Source organism: Phaeoacremonium minimum (assembly GCF_000392275.1).
Source record: "Phaeoacremonium minimum UCRPA7 unplaced genomic scaffold PA7_03_scaffold_183, whole genome shotgun sequence".
Lineage (NCBI taxonomy): Eukaryota > Fungi > Ascomycota > Sordariomycetes > Togniniales > Togniniaceae > Phaeoacremonium > Phaeoacremonium minimum.
This window is the reverse complement of record NW_006921090.1, coordinates 140,455-154,966: the sequence shown is the minus strand read 5'-3', so window position 1 is coordinate 154,966 and position 14,512 is coordinate 140,455. Positions and strand designations below refer to the sequence as shown.

The 14,512-nt window shown below is 51.2% G+C and overlaps 4 protein-coding genes across 4 annotated transcripts; 2 read left to right on the top strand and 2 right to left on the bottom strand.

The window, feature by feature from the left end:
- Window positions 1-1,025: 1,025 nt before the first annotated feature.
- Window positions 1,026-2,995, top strand: UCRPA7_2657 (hypothetical protein; the record flags this gene model as incomplete). Its single annotated transcript, XM_007915226.1, has 3 exons — window positions 1,026-1,210; window positions 1,505-2,389; window positions 2,851-2,995. The coding sequence occupies 3 exons, from the start codon at window positions 1,026-1,028 to the stop codon at window positions 2,993-2,995; spliced, it is 1,215 nt and encodes a 404-aa protein (XP_007913417.1).
- A 7,441-nt stretch (window positions 2,996-10,436) lies between these two features.
- Window positions 10,437-11,222, bottom strand: UCRPA7_2656 (putative 60s ribosomal protein l21 protein; the record flags this gene model as incomplete). Its single annotated transcript, XM_007915239.1, has 5 exons — window positions 10,437-10,767; window positions 10,884-10,917; window positions 10,974-10,987; window positions 11,046-11,113; window positions 11,187-11,222. The coding sequence occupies 5 exons, from the start codon at window positions 11,220-11,222 to the stop codon at window positions 10,437-10,439; spliced, it is 483 nt and encodes a 160-aa protein (XP_007913430.1).
- A 366-nt stretch (window positions 11,223-11,588) lies between these two features.
- Window positions 11,589-12,357, top strand: UCRPA7_2655 (putative 40s ribosomal protein s9 protein; the record flags this gene model as incomplete). Its single annotated transcript, XM_007915220.1, has 4 exons — window positions 11,589-11,632; window positions 11,693-11,713; window positions 11,792-11,890; window positions 11,946-12,357. The coding sequence occupies 4 exons, from the start codon at window positions 11,589-11,591 to the stop codon at window positions 12,355-12,357; spliced, it is 576 nt and encodes a 191-aa protein (XP_007913411.1).
- Window positions 12,358-12,723: 366 nt separating this feature from the next.
- On the bottom strand, window positions 12,724-14,124 carry UCRPA7_2654 (putative pre-mrna-splicing factor slu7 protein; the record flags this gene model as incomplete). The annotated part of the gene is made up of 1 exon (XM_007915207.1): window positions 12,724-14,124. The coding sequence occupies one exon, from the start codon at window positions 14,122-14,124 to the stop codon at window positions 12,724-12,726; it is 1,401 nt and encodes a 466-aa protein (XP_007913398.1).
- Between the last annotated feature and the right edge of the window lie 388 nt (window positions 14,125-14,512).

Here is a 14,512-nt window from a genome sequence, read left to right as displayed (position 1 = left end):
ATTGATTCATTCATTCATTATTCGCCTACTCTCCTTTTCCCTCCTTCCTCCTTACCTCTTCTAACTCTTTCAACTTAGCTGATATCATTCATGCTTGCTATTGACTGTTGCAGGGCTGTCGCTTAATTTGCTAGCACACACACTATTCTCCAGCTAGCGACGCTAAGCGATAAGCGATACACGATAAGCGATCAAGAAATACCTAGCACATGCCTATGTAGGTACCTAGCAACCCCGCGCAGCACACTCAAGATGCTGTCCGTCTTTTTCTTCCAGTGTCCTTGTTAGCTACACACAGCCAAGCAGCAACAGAAAGGCAGCTTCATCATCATCTCATCGTCATGCTCAAAGCTGTCACTTCGATCGTCTCTTTTTGTCGTCAGCTAATATGAACATACTTCCTCCTTCTCCCTCATCAGCAGGGGAGAACCTTCTCATTGAACCCGCCTGCCCCCACTTTCTCGCCCGTGCATCCGCTTCTCCTGCTGGGCCCATCCCCTTGTCAACTTCGCTCATCGACCCCGGCCTTCCGTTTGAGGGCAGGCGTGTCGCTACACCTATTGCAAACCATCCAATTGCCGGCCTGTTTGACGGCGAGGGCATTCGGAACTCTCTTCAGAGCCTTCTCTCCGACATTGATTGGTCTCATATCAGCGTCGCTCGGGTCGGATTTCCAGGTGCCGCCCTCTGGCCTCCTACCATCTTGATTGGTGTGTCTCCGTCTTCTGCCATCGACAGCCAAGCAGCCCAAGATATCCTACGCAGAGCAGCTCCTCTCGTTTACTGGTGAGTTTTGGATTCAGAATCTCGTCCAACCCCTCACGTAAAGACCGTTCGCCACCTGGCACCTCCCCAACTATTCATGCGGACAGCTACTCATGTGTGCTTGATTATTTCAACCTCGGGAAACTTGCTGACTCGACATTCTCTCCGAATCATATAGCTTCGAGGCCCTTCGCGACGTTCAAATCGAGATTACTGTGTCGGAGGTTTGGGCTTGTGGCAGCGGCTACAATAGCGGCGGCATGCGCGAGATTGATGCCCTCGGATACACCTTTGAGGACAGCTTCTGCGACGAGCCCACCGTCGGCACTGGCATTGGCGTTGGTGTTGGCGTCGGCGCGGACAGTCAACCAGGAAAAGTCGGCAGCTTGGGTGGTTACATCAGAATCCAAGCTCGTTCCACGGCCACGATGCCCGGCGCAACCAAGTTTGTCGCTCTGACTTGCCATCATGTCCTTAACGGCAAGTTTCACCGATTGATCTCCCATACCCAGTCACACTTCCTCTTTTCTCCTTTCTCGTCCTCACTGACCTTGTTGAACTGGACCTTGCTGACGTTGATGCCTGGGAAAACAGATAGCTTGACTGCCATCCAGCCAACCAGGATTGACCTGCATGACACAGTCTATTGCCCTCCCCAACGCGATATCGAGGTCTAGAAGACGACGTTGGAGCATGATATAACGGTGCGATCCACAGACAGCCATCTATCTTTGTTAAGGACCAAGAAGGAAGCAGGTGCACTTAGCTCCGGCGCAGAGCGTGTTCTTTGCACACTTGAAGACAAGCTGAGCCATGACCGAGAGTGCTTGGCTGTCGCCTCGTCATTTGAGCCCACTCTCGGCAAGGTCTACTGTACATTCGGAGTAGGCTCGTCAGCAGCTGGCACATCGGGGTTATCCAGCTGGATCCTGGACTGGGCCCTGGTTGAGGTGCTCACATCCCGGTGCCAGGTCTTCAGCGCCTCTTCAGGGGAACGGGTTCCGGTCTTTGCTCGCTTCCTGCTCTACCAGACTCTCGAAAGCCATCCCACTCCCAGGGGCCTCGACCTTGACATGTTTGAAGAGATCACGGGAATGGCTACCGAGCAATTCAGTAGCCACGGTAGCTGCGGCGGCGGCATGGCTCAGTCTGATCTACCAAATCAGAAGCTCGAACCACAGACAAAGACAATGGCGGCAAACAGGCCCGAGCAGCACCATGTGGTGTTCAAACGAGGGCGCACAACTGGCAAGACTCAGGGAGAACTCAACAACGTTGCCTCAAGCGTGCGGATGAGATACTCGGGCCCAGGAGGCGACACGGTCACCGTCGAGGGCAGGACCCTGCTGGTTGTCTGTCCTGCGGCAACCTCTGCCTTCTGGGCGGCTGGGAACAGACCAGATGCGGCGTGGTTCGGCTCGCATGGGGATTCAGGCAGCCTCTGTTTCGACTCTACAGGTAAGGCGCTCGGTATATACATCGGGGGTCAGGCGCCGGATAGAGCCAAGAGTGTCGACCAGCAAATAGAGGTTCACTCTGTGGACGGGCTCCACTTTATCTCGCCCATCAGCCCTACTCTTGAGAGCATCCAGGCCACAGTTACCCGCGACCCCATGTTTACTGGGTATGATGATGTAGATGTCGATCTACTATGGGGGGAGGTAGGGGCGGGCTGTTGATGGATAGGGCTTTTGATGATATGTCGAAGTGAGGTTTCGAGTGGTTTCGCTTGGGACGTCTGGTGTTGTTACTCTGTTCTGACAACAGTCGTCTTGATACACTCACCATATGACGGAAATGGACAGATATACAGTCAATCGTATGGGGGTCTCGAAAGTAAATAGGAACTACTAATGTAATTACTATGACAACCGATGCATTACGAGAGAGGATTACAGCCTTTCTGCACTTCTATGTCACCATTCCTTCCCTTCTTCCTACCTCTCAAGTAATTTCAATCTTCTCCGTCAAGTGTTGCGCTCATTCGAGTAAGCAGAGAGCAGCCCTATGCTCTTAATCCTCGTGAGACGGCCCACTTGCTAGAACATCGCGCCAACAGCCCTAGCACTGAGACGACCATAACAGGACACCGTCGCAAACAGGAACAGCAGAAGGAGAAGAAAAGCAGAAACAGGAGCAAGAGCAGGAGGAGAAGGGTGATTTTGAGTACACGCGGTATAGCAGAGAAGAGGAGAACGGGGAAGAAGACAGTACCTCCGAAACTGTCTAATAAATAGATTCAACTGAGTGGAACTAATTCCATTCGGCCTCCGGACTCAGGAGACGTGGGTACGCAATCGACTTTTCTTCGCTTAGACATACCCTTCTGCATCAAAAGTTCTTATCGCGGTTAAGTCATGTATGCTAAAGTTACTCAGCAGGAAGCAGCATGTATTAGAATATCATAACATTTAATTTGTCCGATCATGACAGCGAAGCCCAAACTCCACCAACCATAAAGAATTACGGTAGAAGGAGTGCCATGGTGAGGAGAGGAGGAGTAATTGCTGCCTAAAGGCGGGGTTGAGTTCATGTGCCCAGTGGGATATTATTGTGGCTTTCTCTTGTGAGGTGAAGAGATGTAACCTGACGTCGGCCAACGCTACACATCCTTCCACATCACGACGATGGACCTGTTCACTCTGCCCATCGAGATCAGGCTCAAGATCTATTCAGGATTACTTGTTCACCGCGGACCCATCGACTTGTCGGCGGCATATTTACACGAACGGTCTTCCATCTGCTATGAAGAAGATAATCTCTTCCCAGGTCTTCTCCGCCTCAGCAAGCAGGTTCACAGCGAAGCCATCTCGCTTCTTTACTCCGATAATTGCTTTCAATTCTCTAACTCAGATGTAACGCCAACACAATGTCACACGACCTTCGCCATCTTCATCCGCCAGATCGGGACCCAAGCAGGTCTCCTTCGCCACGTCTGCATAGGTTTTCCTGACATCCCTCTGGCTCTTCACAATGAGCCTGATTCCGGATATTCAGGAGGGGGATTCGATGATCTAGACCTCCTCCGGTGCAGCTGTCCCGACATCACGACTCTCGAGCTTTTACTGCCCTCGGGCCGCGTGGACTTCATCCTCCGCGATACGCCAACTTTCACTAATATGCTGGAGCTGATTCAGGCGCGGCTGGAAGTTTTCTCATCCCTACGACAAGTGAGGGTGGAAGTCGAACTTCCGGGCTGGGACATGGATGAGGAAGATGACCATCCTTTGGAGGGTGGCGAAGATGAACTTCAGGAAGATTCAGACCACGATGGCTGGAGAACTCACAGAGAGTCTCTGAAGCAATTGTGCAGCCGTGGCTGGGCTGTTCACATCACAAAGGTCCCTCTAAAGAAAGAGGCCTGGTTCAGTCCTGACGGCGGAGTCGAGTTTGACAACGAAGATGATTATGACGATTACATGATCGAGTGGAACCGGCACGAATTGCGGCTCGAACGAGAGCGAGAGGACGAGGAGTGGGCTGACTACTACCATCAACGTCAACAGGAATGGTATTCGAGGGGTTACGCGGACGACGGAGGGCCTGCATAAGATGTAACTGGCCGCAGCGCTGGCGGGTGAGCATGGCTGCCCGTGCGATGGATGCAGTTGACACATGGTAGCAAGGGATACGTGTCAAAGCCCTCCAGCCCTCTTGCAATTATACAGCAATTAGATCGGTGCGGTGAGAGGTTTGTATGGAACAATCTTGATCTGCAATTTGATCGCCGGGCTCCAACCCGTTCACTGACGAATTTCTTCACAATGCATTACTCAACTGCAAGGTCACGGCGTACTGCACTTGACCCAGTGTTGCCGTCCTCGTCCAAGGCGAGTTTAGCGATGACATCGCTACCACGCATAAGAGCAGCAATCGTCGGAGCTGAGACGAGGGAGGTGCTAGGCAACACCCGCGTCCGATGTGGCAGGAAACGCTCCATGAAGCCGTTCTGGTCCGAAGCGCTGATGAAGCAAGCGGTTGGACTAGGCGACCTAAGCATCCTTCTTCTGCTCCTCCGTAATAGTCGCGATCGCAATCTCTGTCTCTGTCTCTGCCTCTGTGACAGCCTTGCGCTAGCAAACCCATGCCATCAGGCATCAGGCAACCATGGTGTGGATGAGAGATGCGCAGGGATCGGGAATCGGCTGGTCGAGAGTTGAAGACAAAATTGAGTGACGGGGAAGAGGACGAGGATAGAATTCGTGATCGGTGCGGTGCGGTGCCCGTTTGTCTCGGGATGCTTGATGATGCCGTAGCTGGGCCCGGGGGGGGTACACCTATCTGCTCTTCCATTGCATTAGCCGGTACCTTGGATGCAGCTAGATACCTAGGGTACAGGTACAGGTACCTAGGTATCTTAAGTGGGGTTTCAGCACCTAATGTTACCCAACCCATCTGAGTTTGCCAGGGTCACCGCTGAAAGCCGCTAAACCTGTTGTAGCCTTAGCCTTTCGTTCGATAACCTTGATAAGAGAGGGAGGTCTTGCTGAAGTCACTTCCAAGGTTTCGTTAGATACACTAGAATTAAGCACGCACGCATTTTCTTCCCTTTTTCCTTCTTTTTCCACTCACCACACTCAGAAGCCGACACAGCCATGATCAAAGGCTCCTCCACCGCAGTGCAGCTTGTGCTCAGCAAGCTACCCTGCCACAAACGAGTCGTTGATGGTGGCTCTCCTCAAAGTCATCCTGGCCTTGGCCTCGACCTCGAAATGGAACTCGACCGCGATTTTTATTTCCAGACCAATTTCCCACACAATCAGCTTCGTGATCTGAGCAAAGCGCTGGATGAGTTCTGTACCGTCAGCGAGTCGCCTAAGATCGAATACCAATACACACCGTCCAAGCAGCTGCTCTACATCCATATTCCCTCTGTGGCCAAGCCCGAGCATGGCCACATTGTCTATAGATATAGGGCTTCCACCACTATAGTTATAGGGCTTCTACCACTATAGTTACAGGGCTTTTACCACTATAGCTACAGGGCTCTTACCACTGTAGTTATAGGGCTCTTACCACTGTAACTGTAGGGTTGAGGTTAGGGTTATATAGTGCACTCTAGGTAGTAAGGTACTTGGATTATAAGTCTAAATTTCTGAAAAAAGTTGAAAAATTGAAAAGAGCCAGTCGTGTCTATAGGCCTCCGTAAGCGGCGTCGACTGGCAGCTTCTTCCCGGTAGGAATTCCGGCTACTCCAAGTACAGCCAGCCGCCGCCGGAGCAGCACCGACACTCTCCGTCCTGCACAGCGAGCATGACCTTTTGGCTCGCGCTGCTAGATCCCCGAGGTCCCGAAAAGGTGGCACTAGCCCGACGGGTGCAGGCTGCGACATGCGCTGTGGGTGAGCGCCGCGGCGCCTGTCCCTATCCATCCATCGAGTACCAGGCCGACACGGAGACCGGACCCGAGGCCATGGCGCGTTGGCCGATACATGCAGCACGGCACTGTACAACCGCTTTGTGCTAGACAAGCAAGCAGAGGTTATACGAAGAACCGTCTGCGCAGGCCTGGAAGGTGATGGTGGGACGGAGCACATGGAGGCCGCGGACGAGGACAGCAGCATCTGCCATTAGTGTATCATCATCAGCTGGGACGCATTCAGCGTCTGGTTGATGGGGCCTGACGTCGCAGGTAGAACAGAAGCCATTTCCACGATGACAAACGTGGTCACTCCCACCCGCAAGGGCGCCCAGGAGCGGGAACCTGCCGCTGCTGCAACAGCCAGCAGCTCTGCTCAGACCCAAACTAGCAAACCTGGTGGCACGGGTTGCCGCTCTTCCCAGAAGAAACATCGGGAGCCGTCCTTGTCGCAGACAGCTTCATTTCCATCCGAGCACTACATTGACGACAATACTGCGGCTGGCGTGGCCGAGTCAAGGACCAAGTGGCCAGGCACTCTCACTACACGGCTCACGGGCGAAGGCATCGACGACATGTCCCGTGACCTTCTGCCGCAGTGGATTGAGCACATCCACCGCTGAGGTATGTCCACCTACGCGGATGCAGTGGTAAGAGACGTGAACTGTGAACGGAAGTCTCTTGGCGGGGATGTTGAGGCTGCATTGCACACTTCTTCGGCGATTCTTGGACACGATGACGCCAAGCATGGACTTTACCACGATAAGACTCCTGAATATTGGAGAGGAGCAGCGACGACAGTGGATGTAGGAATAAATTCGACGTTGATTCCGATAGATGACAGGATGTGTATAGCCTGGATTCCGGCTGCTATATCATTTGTATTATTGTATTGTGTATATCTCGTTCAGAGCTCGCTAGAACGGGCATCATTCTATTGAGTCTATTGCTAAAGCAACAGGACTGGAAGCAGTTCATTGCCAAACTAAAGGGTACTATAGCAATTTTGACCCCAAAAATGTTATCTGCTACATCAATCGCCCTATGTCTTGGCTTTTGTCTATAATATAGCTGGATTGCTTTGGCTACGCGCCGATGAGCCTGATTGCCAAGCTCACCGATAGATGATTTGAGCGTGTTTCGAACTAAGGATACAGAAGCATATAGCAGAAAACGAAGCCTTGGGGCATGTGAAGTGTAATCCGCCGTTCTAGCGGAAAGGGTCAACAACATAGCAACGAAGATAACCTATACTACAGAGTTGAGAATAACAAGACCTTGTCGCTCTACATGTATGTTTTTCTTATTTGCCGGCACATCTTCGAGCACACCTTCACGCTTGTTTGGAGTTCTATAACTATAGCCTGATCGGAAGATAACGTAGGTATATAGGTTATGACGGTAAGTAAGTAGAACTGAGTCGATAGTTTATACTGATAATTAATCACTCTATAATAGTCGTCATTCGTAAGACTCTTAGAATTCCGGTTATCAAAAGGAGGCTTCTCTAGGTAGGCTGAAGCTAAGAGAGAGGGAGAGTATACGAAGAGAGAGAAGGTTAGGTTATATAGAAACCGGTGAAGGTAGGGCAAGATCTGGTCCTGCCTAAGTCCCTGCCTACCTTGCCTGATCCCTAGTCGACCCAGCGAAAAGGCTATATTGCTTAGGGAAAATGTTTATAAGCTATTGTAGGGTGTCTTTTCCATCGTAAAACCTCACACAAATAAATTAGAAACCTGCGATAAGGATTAGTATCGACAACGACATGACCTTTCGCAACTCATGTTTGTTTTCTCTTCCTCTCTTCTTCTACTTTACCTACATTTTTGACGTAACGCATCACAACACAATGAACACTTGAGCACCTCTGCGTCTGCGTCGTTCCGTGTGCATAGAATCAGATACATATATGCGTGCCCCCTCTTAACCTCTCTTCCACTCTCTTTCGTCTTAGGTGCTATTTCCTTGCAATCGATGCTTGATCAAAACAAACACCAAACACTATGACTTCTATCACGGCTTCTCCACTTGGCCCCAACTGCATAAGTCGTGATTCGCATACTAGCACGGCCAGCCTTGGGCCTCATGATGAGGCACAACAAAGTTACCAAAACACTTGTCCAGCGGTCCTTGATCAGAACCCGACGGTCGTGTGGGACTGGTCTATTGGTATGTGCTGACTATTGTCTCCCTCACTGACGAACGCAATGGACGGATTCCCTTACTAGAACGCCCCCCAGACTACGAGCCGCAATTATCCTCCTGCCATATCTTTTGTTTTTCTGACTTTCACCTCATCCGTTTGCTATTCGCGCCAGAATTACATATCTGACCAAGGCCGGCGTGTCATTTGCTTCGCAGAATCCGTTCAGCTCCTTGGCATTAGCCAGTCTCCTCGCTTACGATTTTCAACCGTGTCCGACATGCGCGAGACGCTCCTTCAGCATTATAGCTTCCCTACAGCTCTCGATACCGAACACAGCCACCAGACCGACTACATCATTCTTGAAAATGTCACTGCTTCCTCCCTGAAGGAAATTGACGACGACATCGAACACAAGCTTGACGGCTGTGGCCCCTTCCGCGTCCACCACCACTCCACTAGTACAAACATCCTGGTCTTGAAGATGGCGCCCGGCTCATTGTTACCAAGACTACCGCAGCAGATTTGGGTAAAGAGCTCAAATCCCCTGGTGCGACACGTATGGCTACCTCTATCCCAACTCCCACGGCATCTGACGGCCATAGCACTATTAGAAAGGAGCCGGACTCATCCTTCCGGCCCGTTAGCAAGCGGCGGGGCCATAATAGCTAGCCTACGCTCGTTATTGTGGTCGGCGATAGTTCCTCCACAGAAGCATTGAGAGCGGCTCCCTCCTGGTGGCTACAGAATTCTGCTGGTGCTGTCAAGGCCGTCCTTTTTTTAAAGCTTCACCGGAAGGAGAAAGCAATCCACCTAGAGCTTTGGCAGAATAGCAATTTCTCCCTTACCCACAACCGGCCTCAAACACACGCTGCCACCGCCATACATCCCACATCTGTTAGCTCTGTTCAAATCACTGAAAAGACAGCACTACCTCTGCCTCCGCCACTGCCTCCGTCGCAAACGCAAACACTCGACTCTGGCTCTAGAGTCGTAGGCCCTTGCCCAGAACACTACCAAGTCTCACCAACTGGCGCTTCGCAAGAGAATAAGTTTGTCATCCCCTTCAAAGATATCTTCTGCGTGACCCGGACCTATCCAACCCGACGGAGGAGACTTTCGTCTTGACGGAACAGGACCTGCAGGAGTACGCTGCTGACTTCTTGTGGGACTATCTCGTGCACTCATGAAGCAGATGCGTGTAGCAGGTGGGGAGGAGACGAAAAAGGAGTCAGGAAGTGCGGATCACGATTAACGGCTTGGTAGCATCTTGCTTGTAATGACTAGTTTAGATATTCAGACGTTTCTAGTCTATTTGTGCAAGGTTTTACGATGGAAAAGATACCCCTAGAATAGATTGTACTATATAAATTGATATAAAAATAACTTATGTATCATCCTCCTTGATTGTAGGACTGATGATTAACGACAATGATAATATGCTCAATGAAAACAGTGCAGATGAGAGCCTCTCGCTCAGCCCACCCCGGCTGTTCGCCGGAATTGCTTATCAACGGGCATTGAGGGACATCGACTGTTATACATACAAGCACGTTGAATGCCATCCCATTCGGAAGCACAAAATAGCGCAGGGGTCTTGGTTGACGCCCCGCCTCCAATGCGTACCTGGTCACAGCGATAGGAAAGCGAATTCCTCGCTTTTTGTCTAGGCGCGCTATGTATTTGATGTACATGTATCATCACCAGAAACATAGTTCGGTCTGCTGGCGCCAAACAAGCCACAAATTGCTAAAAACGGCCCCGTGGTGAAACATTCTCTACTAAAACGAGTGGACATTGATTTCGGTCTTTACGGTATTTATTGTGTCGTTGACATAGTCTGTCCTCTGCTGCGTTGCACGCATTACACACTGTGTTGTAAGCCGTCTGGTGCCACAGTTCAATGGTCTCAAGCAATGTAGAACTTGACAGGGCATACGTTCTTGAACGTCCAGTCAGCCCAGGGCATCACACATGGGTGCTGCCACCAAGGCAAAGGCACCATTCACACAAAGGGGAAGCGTTTGGACATGCTAATGGATTTTGCATTTTCCTATGGTCATTGCCATTTCCATTCCGGGACCGTGCTGGAAAACTTTCCGTTCCGTACGCGATGAACCCCAAGCCAGATGAAATCAAGCAAGCACAACCACCAACCCCGTCCAACATTCTAAATGGTTGTCTCGTACGCAACAGGGGCAACGGTCTCCGGTCGGTTCTCCTTGATGGAGATCGTCCTCTCTTCCCGGGGGAGGGCTGGTAGTCTCTTGACCTGAACGGTGGTGCCCTCGGACTTGGCCTTCTTCTTCAGCTCAGCATTCTGCTTGACTCGGCGGATGAAGTCGTCTCTTGATCGCGACGGGGAGATGTGCTCAATGCGGAGGTTGACGCGCTTCTCGATGTATCTGTGCTTGACCTTCTTGTAGATGATGACGCCGACAGCGCTCTTGGTGACGTTGTAGATGACACCAGTCTTGCCGTGGTAGACCTTGTGAGGCATACTGTAGACAAATTGTTAGCTCTATGCCCATCTGCGACCGTATTCCGGCCCAAGTTGCCATTGGAGCCGTTCTACAGTGCATCGTTTGTGTTTTTATGTTTCGGAAAAATCGCTTACCCCTTCTGGACCGCACCGTTCGCCTTGATGTCAACTACGAGTATAGTTAGAAAACTGTTGAAAACTTCAAGAATGACGGAGGAGTCGCACCGATGTCGCCAACCCTGCTCGCTGTTAGTCGCTTCTTCGTTTTCGTGATCCATCAAGACCAGTAAGACTTACTTGTACTGCTTCAGGTAGGTGGACAGCTTGATCATGCCCTTCTGGCGGAAGTTGCGCGAGAAGGCATACTATTTTGAGTTTGTCAGCCCAGCTCCAAGCCGCGGATATCTCGTCCAGAAGGATCGTATGAATGAAACGTACGCGAGTGCCAGCACGCAGACCGGCGGCGTGACCCATTTTGACTGATTTCTGAGGGTGCTGGTTGAACGGTCGGTCGTGATGTCGAGCTCAAGTTGCAGCAGAGATTCCTCGACAGAAATTGATTGTGGGTTTTGCAAAATGACCTGGCACCAGCAGACTAGCGCCTTTGATTGGAGGGGCTCCAAAACCTACGTACCTCCGGAAAAATTCTAACACTAGCAAATTGTCGTACCTAGCCCACAGAGATTTGTTAGACTGCACAGCAACCTACCTTGCTAGGGCAAGTGGCACGGGCCATCGGCACGGAAGAATTGTGTTGCCCACTAAGAAAGACAAATTCATCACGAAAATATCTAACACTTTCGCCCTCATCCTCCAACAACTCCATCGTCAACCGCAACAATGGCGCCGCTCTCCTACTCCAAGACGGCCAAGGTGCCGAGAAGGTAAACCCGATCATGAAAATAATTATAAACGTCGCAATTCGCTAATGGTTTCTTTCACAGACCCTTCGAGGCCGCTCGTCTGTCAGTATTCACCGACCACTGAGCAGTAGCTTGTCTCTGCTTAAGTCGTGAACGATGCACTGACATTTGATATTACAGGGACTCTGAGTTGAAGCTCGTCGGCGAGTATGGTCTGAGGAACAAGCGTGAGGTCTGGCGTGTCCAGCTCACCCTGTCCAAGATTCGTCGTGCTGCCCGGTATGTACATTGCAAGATTTGCGCTCACCTGTTCAGCCACTAACAACCTCTCCAGTCAGCTTCTTACCCTCGACGAGAAGGACCCCAAGCGTCTGTTCGAAGGCAATGCCCTCATTCGTCGTCTGGTTCGTGTCGGTGTGCTCGACGAGTCCCGCATGAAGCTCGATTACGTGCTGGCCCTGAAGGTTGAAGATTTCTTGGAGCGTCGTCTCCAGACTTGCGTCTACAAGCTGGGTCTCGCCAAGTCGATCCACCACGCTCGTGTCCTCATCCGCCAGAGACACATTCGCGTCGGCAAGCAGATCGTCAACGTCCCGTCCTTCATCGTTCGTCTCGACTCCCAGAAGCACATTGACTTCGCCCTCACCTCGCCCTTCGGTGGCGGACGCCCCGGTCGTGTCCGAAGAAAGAAGGCCAAGGCCGCTGAGAAGGGCGATGATGCTGGTGATGATGAGGAGGAGGAGTAAATGCGTCATCCTCATGAAGCTCTCTATAGCTAGTCTGAGAGCATTGCATTGGCAGGGATACCTGGTCAGGGAAAATGGAGTTAACTTCATCCTCAAAAGGCGTTAGACCATAAGTCAGGGGAATGCATAAATGACCAATCTTATTGCCAGTCGAGCCGCCCGTGAAATGCTCTCTCCTGTGCAGCGAATCTAATTTGTTTTCCAAGTGGATTGGACGAGGTAATCAGAGCTGGGGACGCTCTTTTTGACTTGCGAAGCTGTCAGCACGAAAACCACGAGACGCTTATCTGATTGATCAGAAGTATGTGTTAAGTCCACGTCCTTCAAGACATGTTGGTATCATTGCATTGCTCCTTAGTTCATACTTTAATGTACAAGCTCATCCTTCCCGAGAAACTTCGCCATTGGGTCATCAGTGGCCATTCTTTTACGACGGTATTCCTCCATTTCCTCTTCAGTGACACCACCGAGCATTTCGTCCCTTGTACGCTTCTGTACAGTAGTCTTTTCAGGCTCTTCCTGCTTCTCCTCGACTGACTGCTCGACAGAGACTTCCTCGGCCAAGCCTACGCCCGTTCTTTGGCGCTCTGCTGCCTCCCATGCCTGCTTGCCCTCTTCACCAGTGCAATAGCTGTTCTTGATGAGAGAATGACAGCATGCATATCCCCATTGGAAATTTGACCACCAACTACCCCATACGGATGTATGATTGTTGATGTAGACATCCTCCGGATATTTGGACTTCGCAGACGTCTTCGGAGCTCCCTTGATGAGGCCAATTTCATCATACTCAACGTATCTCTCTGACTCTGTGACAGCCATATCCTTGAGAGCTGCAGGCATGGTGGATGCGTCGTCACCATACTTCTCACGGAGTAATCTCTCTCGCTCTGCACGTTTCTTTTCTGCTTCTTCTTTCTCCTTTTTACGGTAGAACTCTCCGGCAGTCGGGTTGGCCTGTAGATGCTGACCTGTATCACCCGTTTTCTCTTGTGTCTCCCATGCATATTTCTGTGCCCTTTCAAATTCTGCCGCATCTCCAGACGAGCGCATGAATCCCTCTTCTGCAAATAGTTCAGCCGCCTTATCAACTGTCGCACCAGCATCCACCATCGATCTTGTTTTAGGGTCGTACTTTGCGGATTCGAGATCTAAGTTCAGCAGATATTTCGCCGTATCTTCTCGTATTCTCAGTTGCCGAGTTGACGTAGGCTGGTGCTTGCTCATATCCACATCCTCGGCGTATTTGTCGTCATCCTCTTCCTGCTCCCCATCATCACCGCCCTCGGCCTTGTTCGCCTTGAGTTGTTTGCGCAGTTCCTCCATCTGGTTGAATTCCTCCACAACATGGCGATACTCCTTCGCATCGTAGCCATTCCATCGGTCGCGCTTGGCATCCCAGCTTAGCTCGACCTCTTGGACCACGTCGTCCGCCTGAATGTTCTTGCCCGAGTACTTGGCGCCAATCTTCCTTGGCCGCTCCAGGCAGTCCTTCTTCTTGTGGCCCATGGCGCCGCAGTTCTCACAGGCGCCCTTTCGGTACTTGGTGGATGCGACACCCTTCTTCCCTCGGTCGTACCATGCTGAGTCTTTCTTCTGCTTCTGTAACCGCTGATGCTCTAGGTAGTCTGTGTCGTCATCGCCACCAGCATAGAAGGGCTTCTTGGCAATGAAAGAGGGGATGTAGATGTTCTCTTCCTTATTCGGGGCAATTGAGCCCTTAGGATCGGCTCGCCTTGACGGCGGAGGAGGTGGCGGCGGCGGCATATTGCGCACGTAAGAGAGTCGTAGTATTTGCGCAGAGAAGACAAGCAGACGAGGATAGGCAGAGACTGACTGTTGTCAGGCCTTGGAGTGCCGAAAATATAGAGGCGATGCTTCGAGGTTGGAGAATGGGCGCGCCACATTAGTGAGGGAAAAGGTGGGGCTGCTCATGTGGCTGCAAGCAGTAACCTGGAATGTGGCTAAGTTGCTTACATAAGATAGATCCAGTTGGTATTACACGTCGATTGGGTCACCCGCATTGCAGGCAGGCATCGCGTCTCGACTCGGGTAAACAGGCTGGACAAGATGAGACTCACAACATCTAGGTGGCAACACCACTTATCTCATTTTTGGGATACCGCAGTCATAGATTTGGCTTAGCTGACTTATT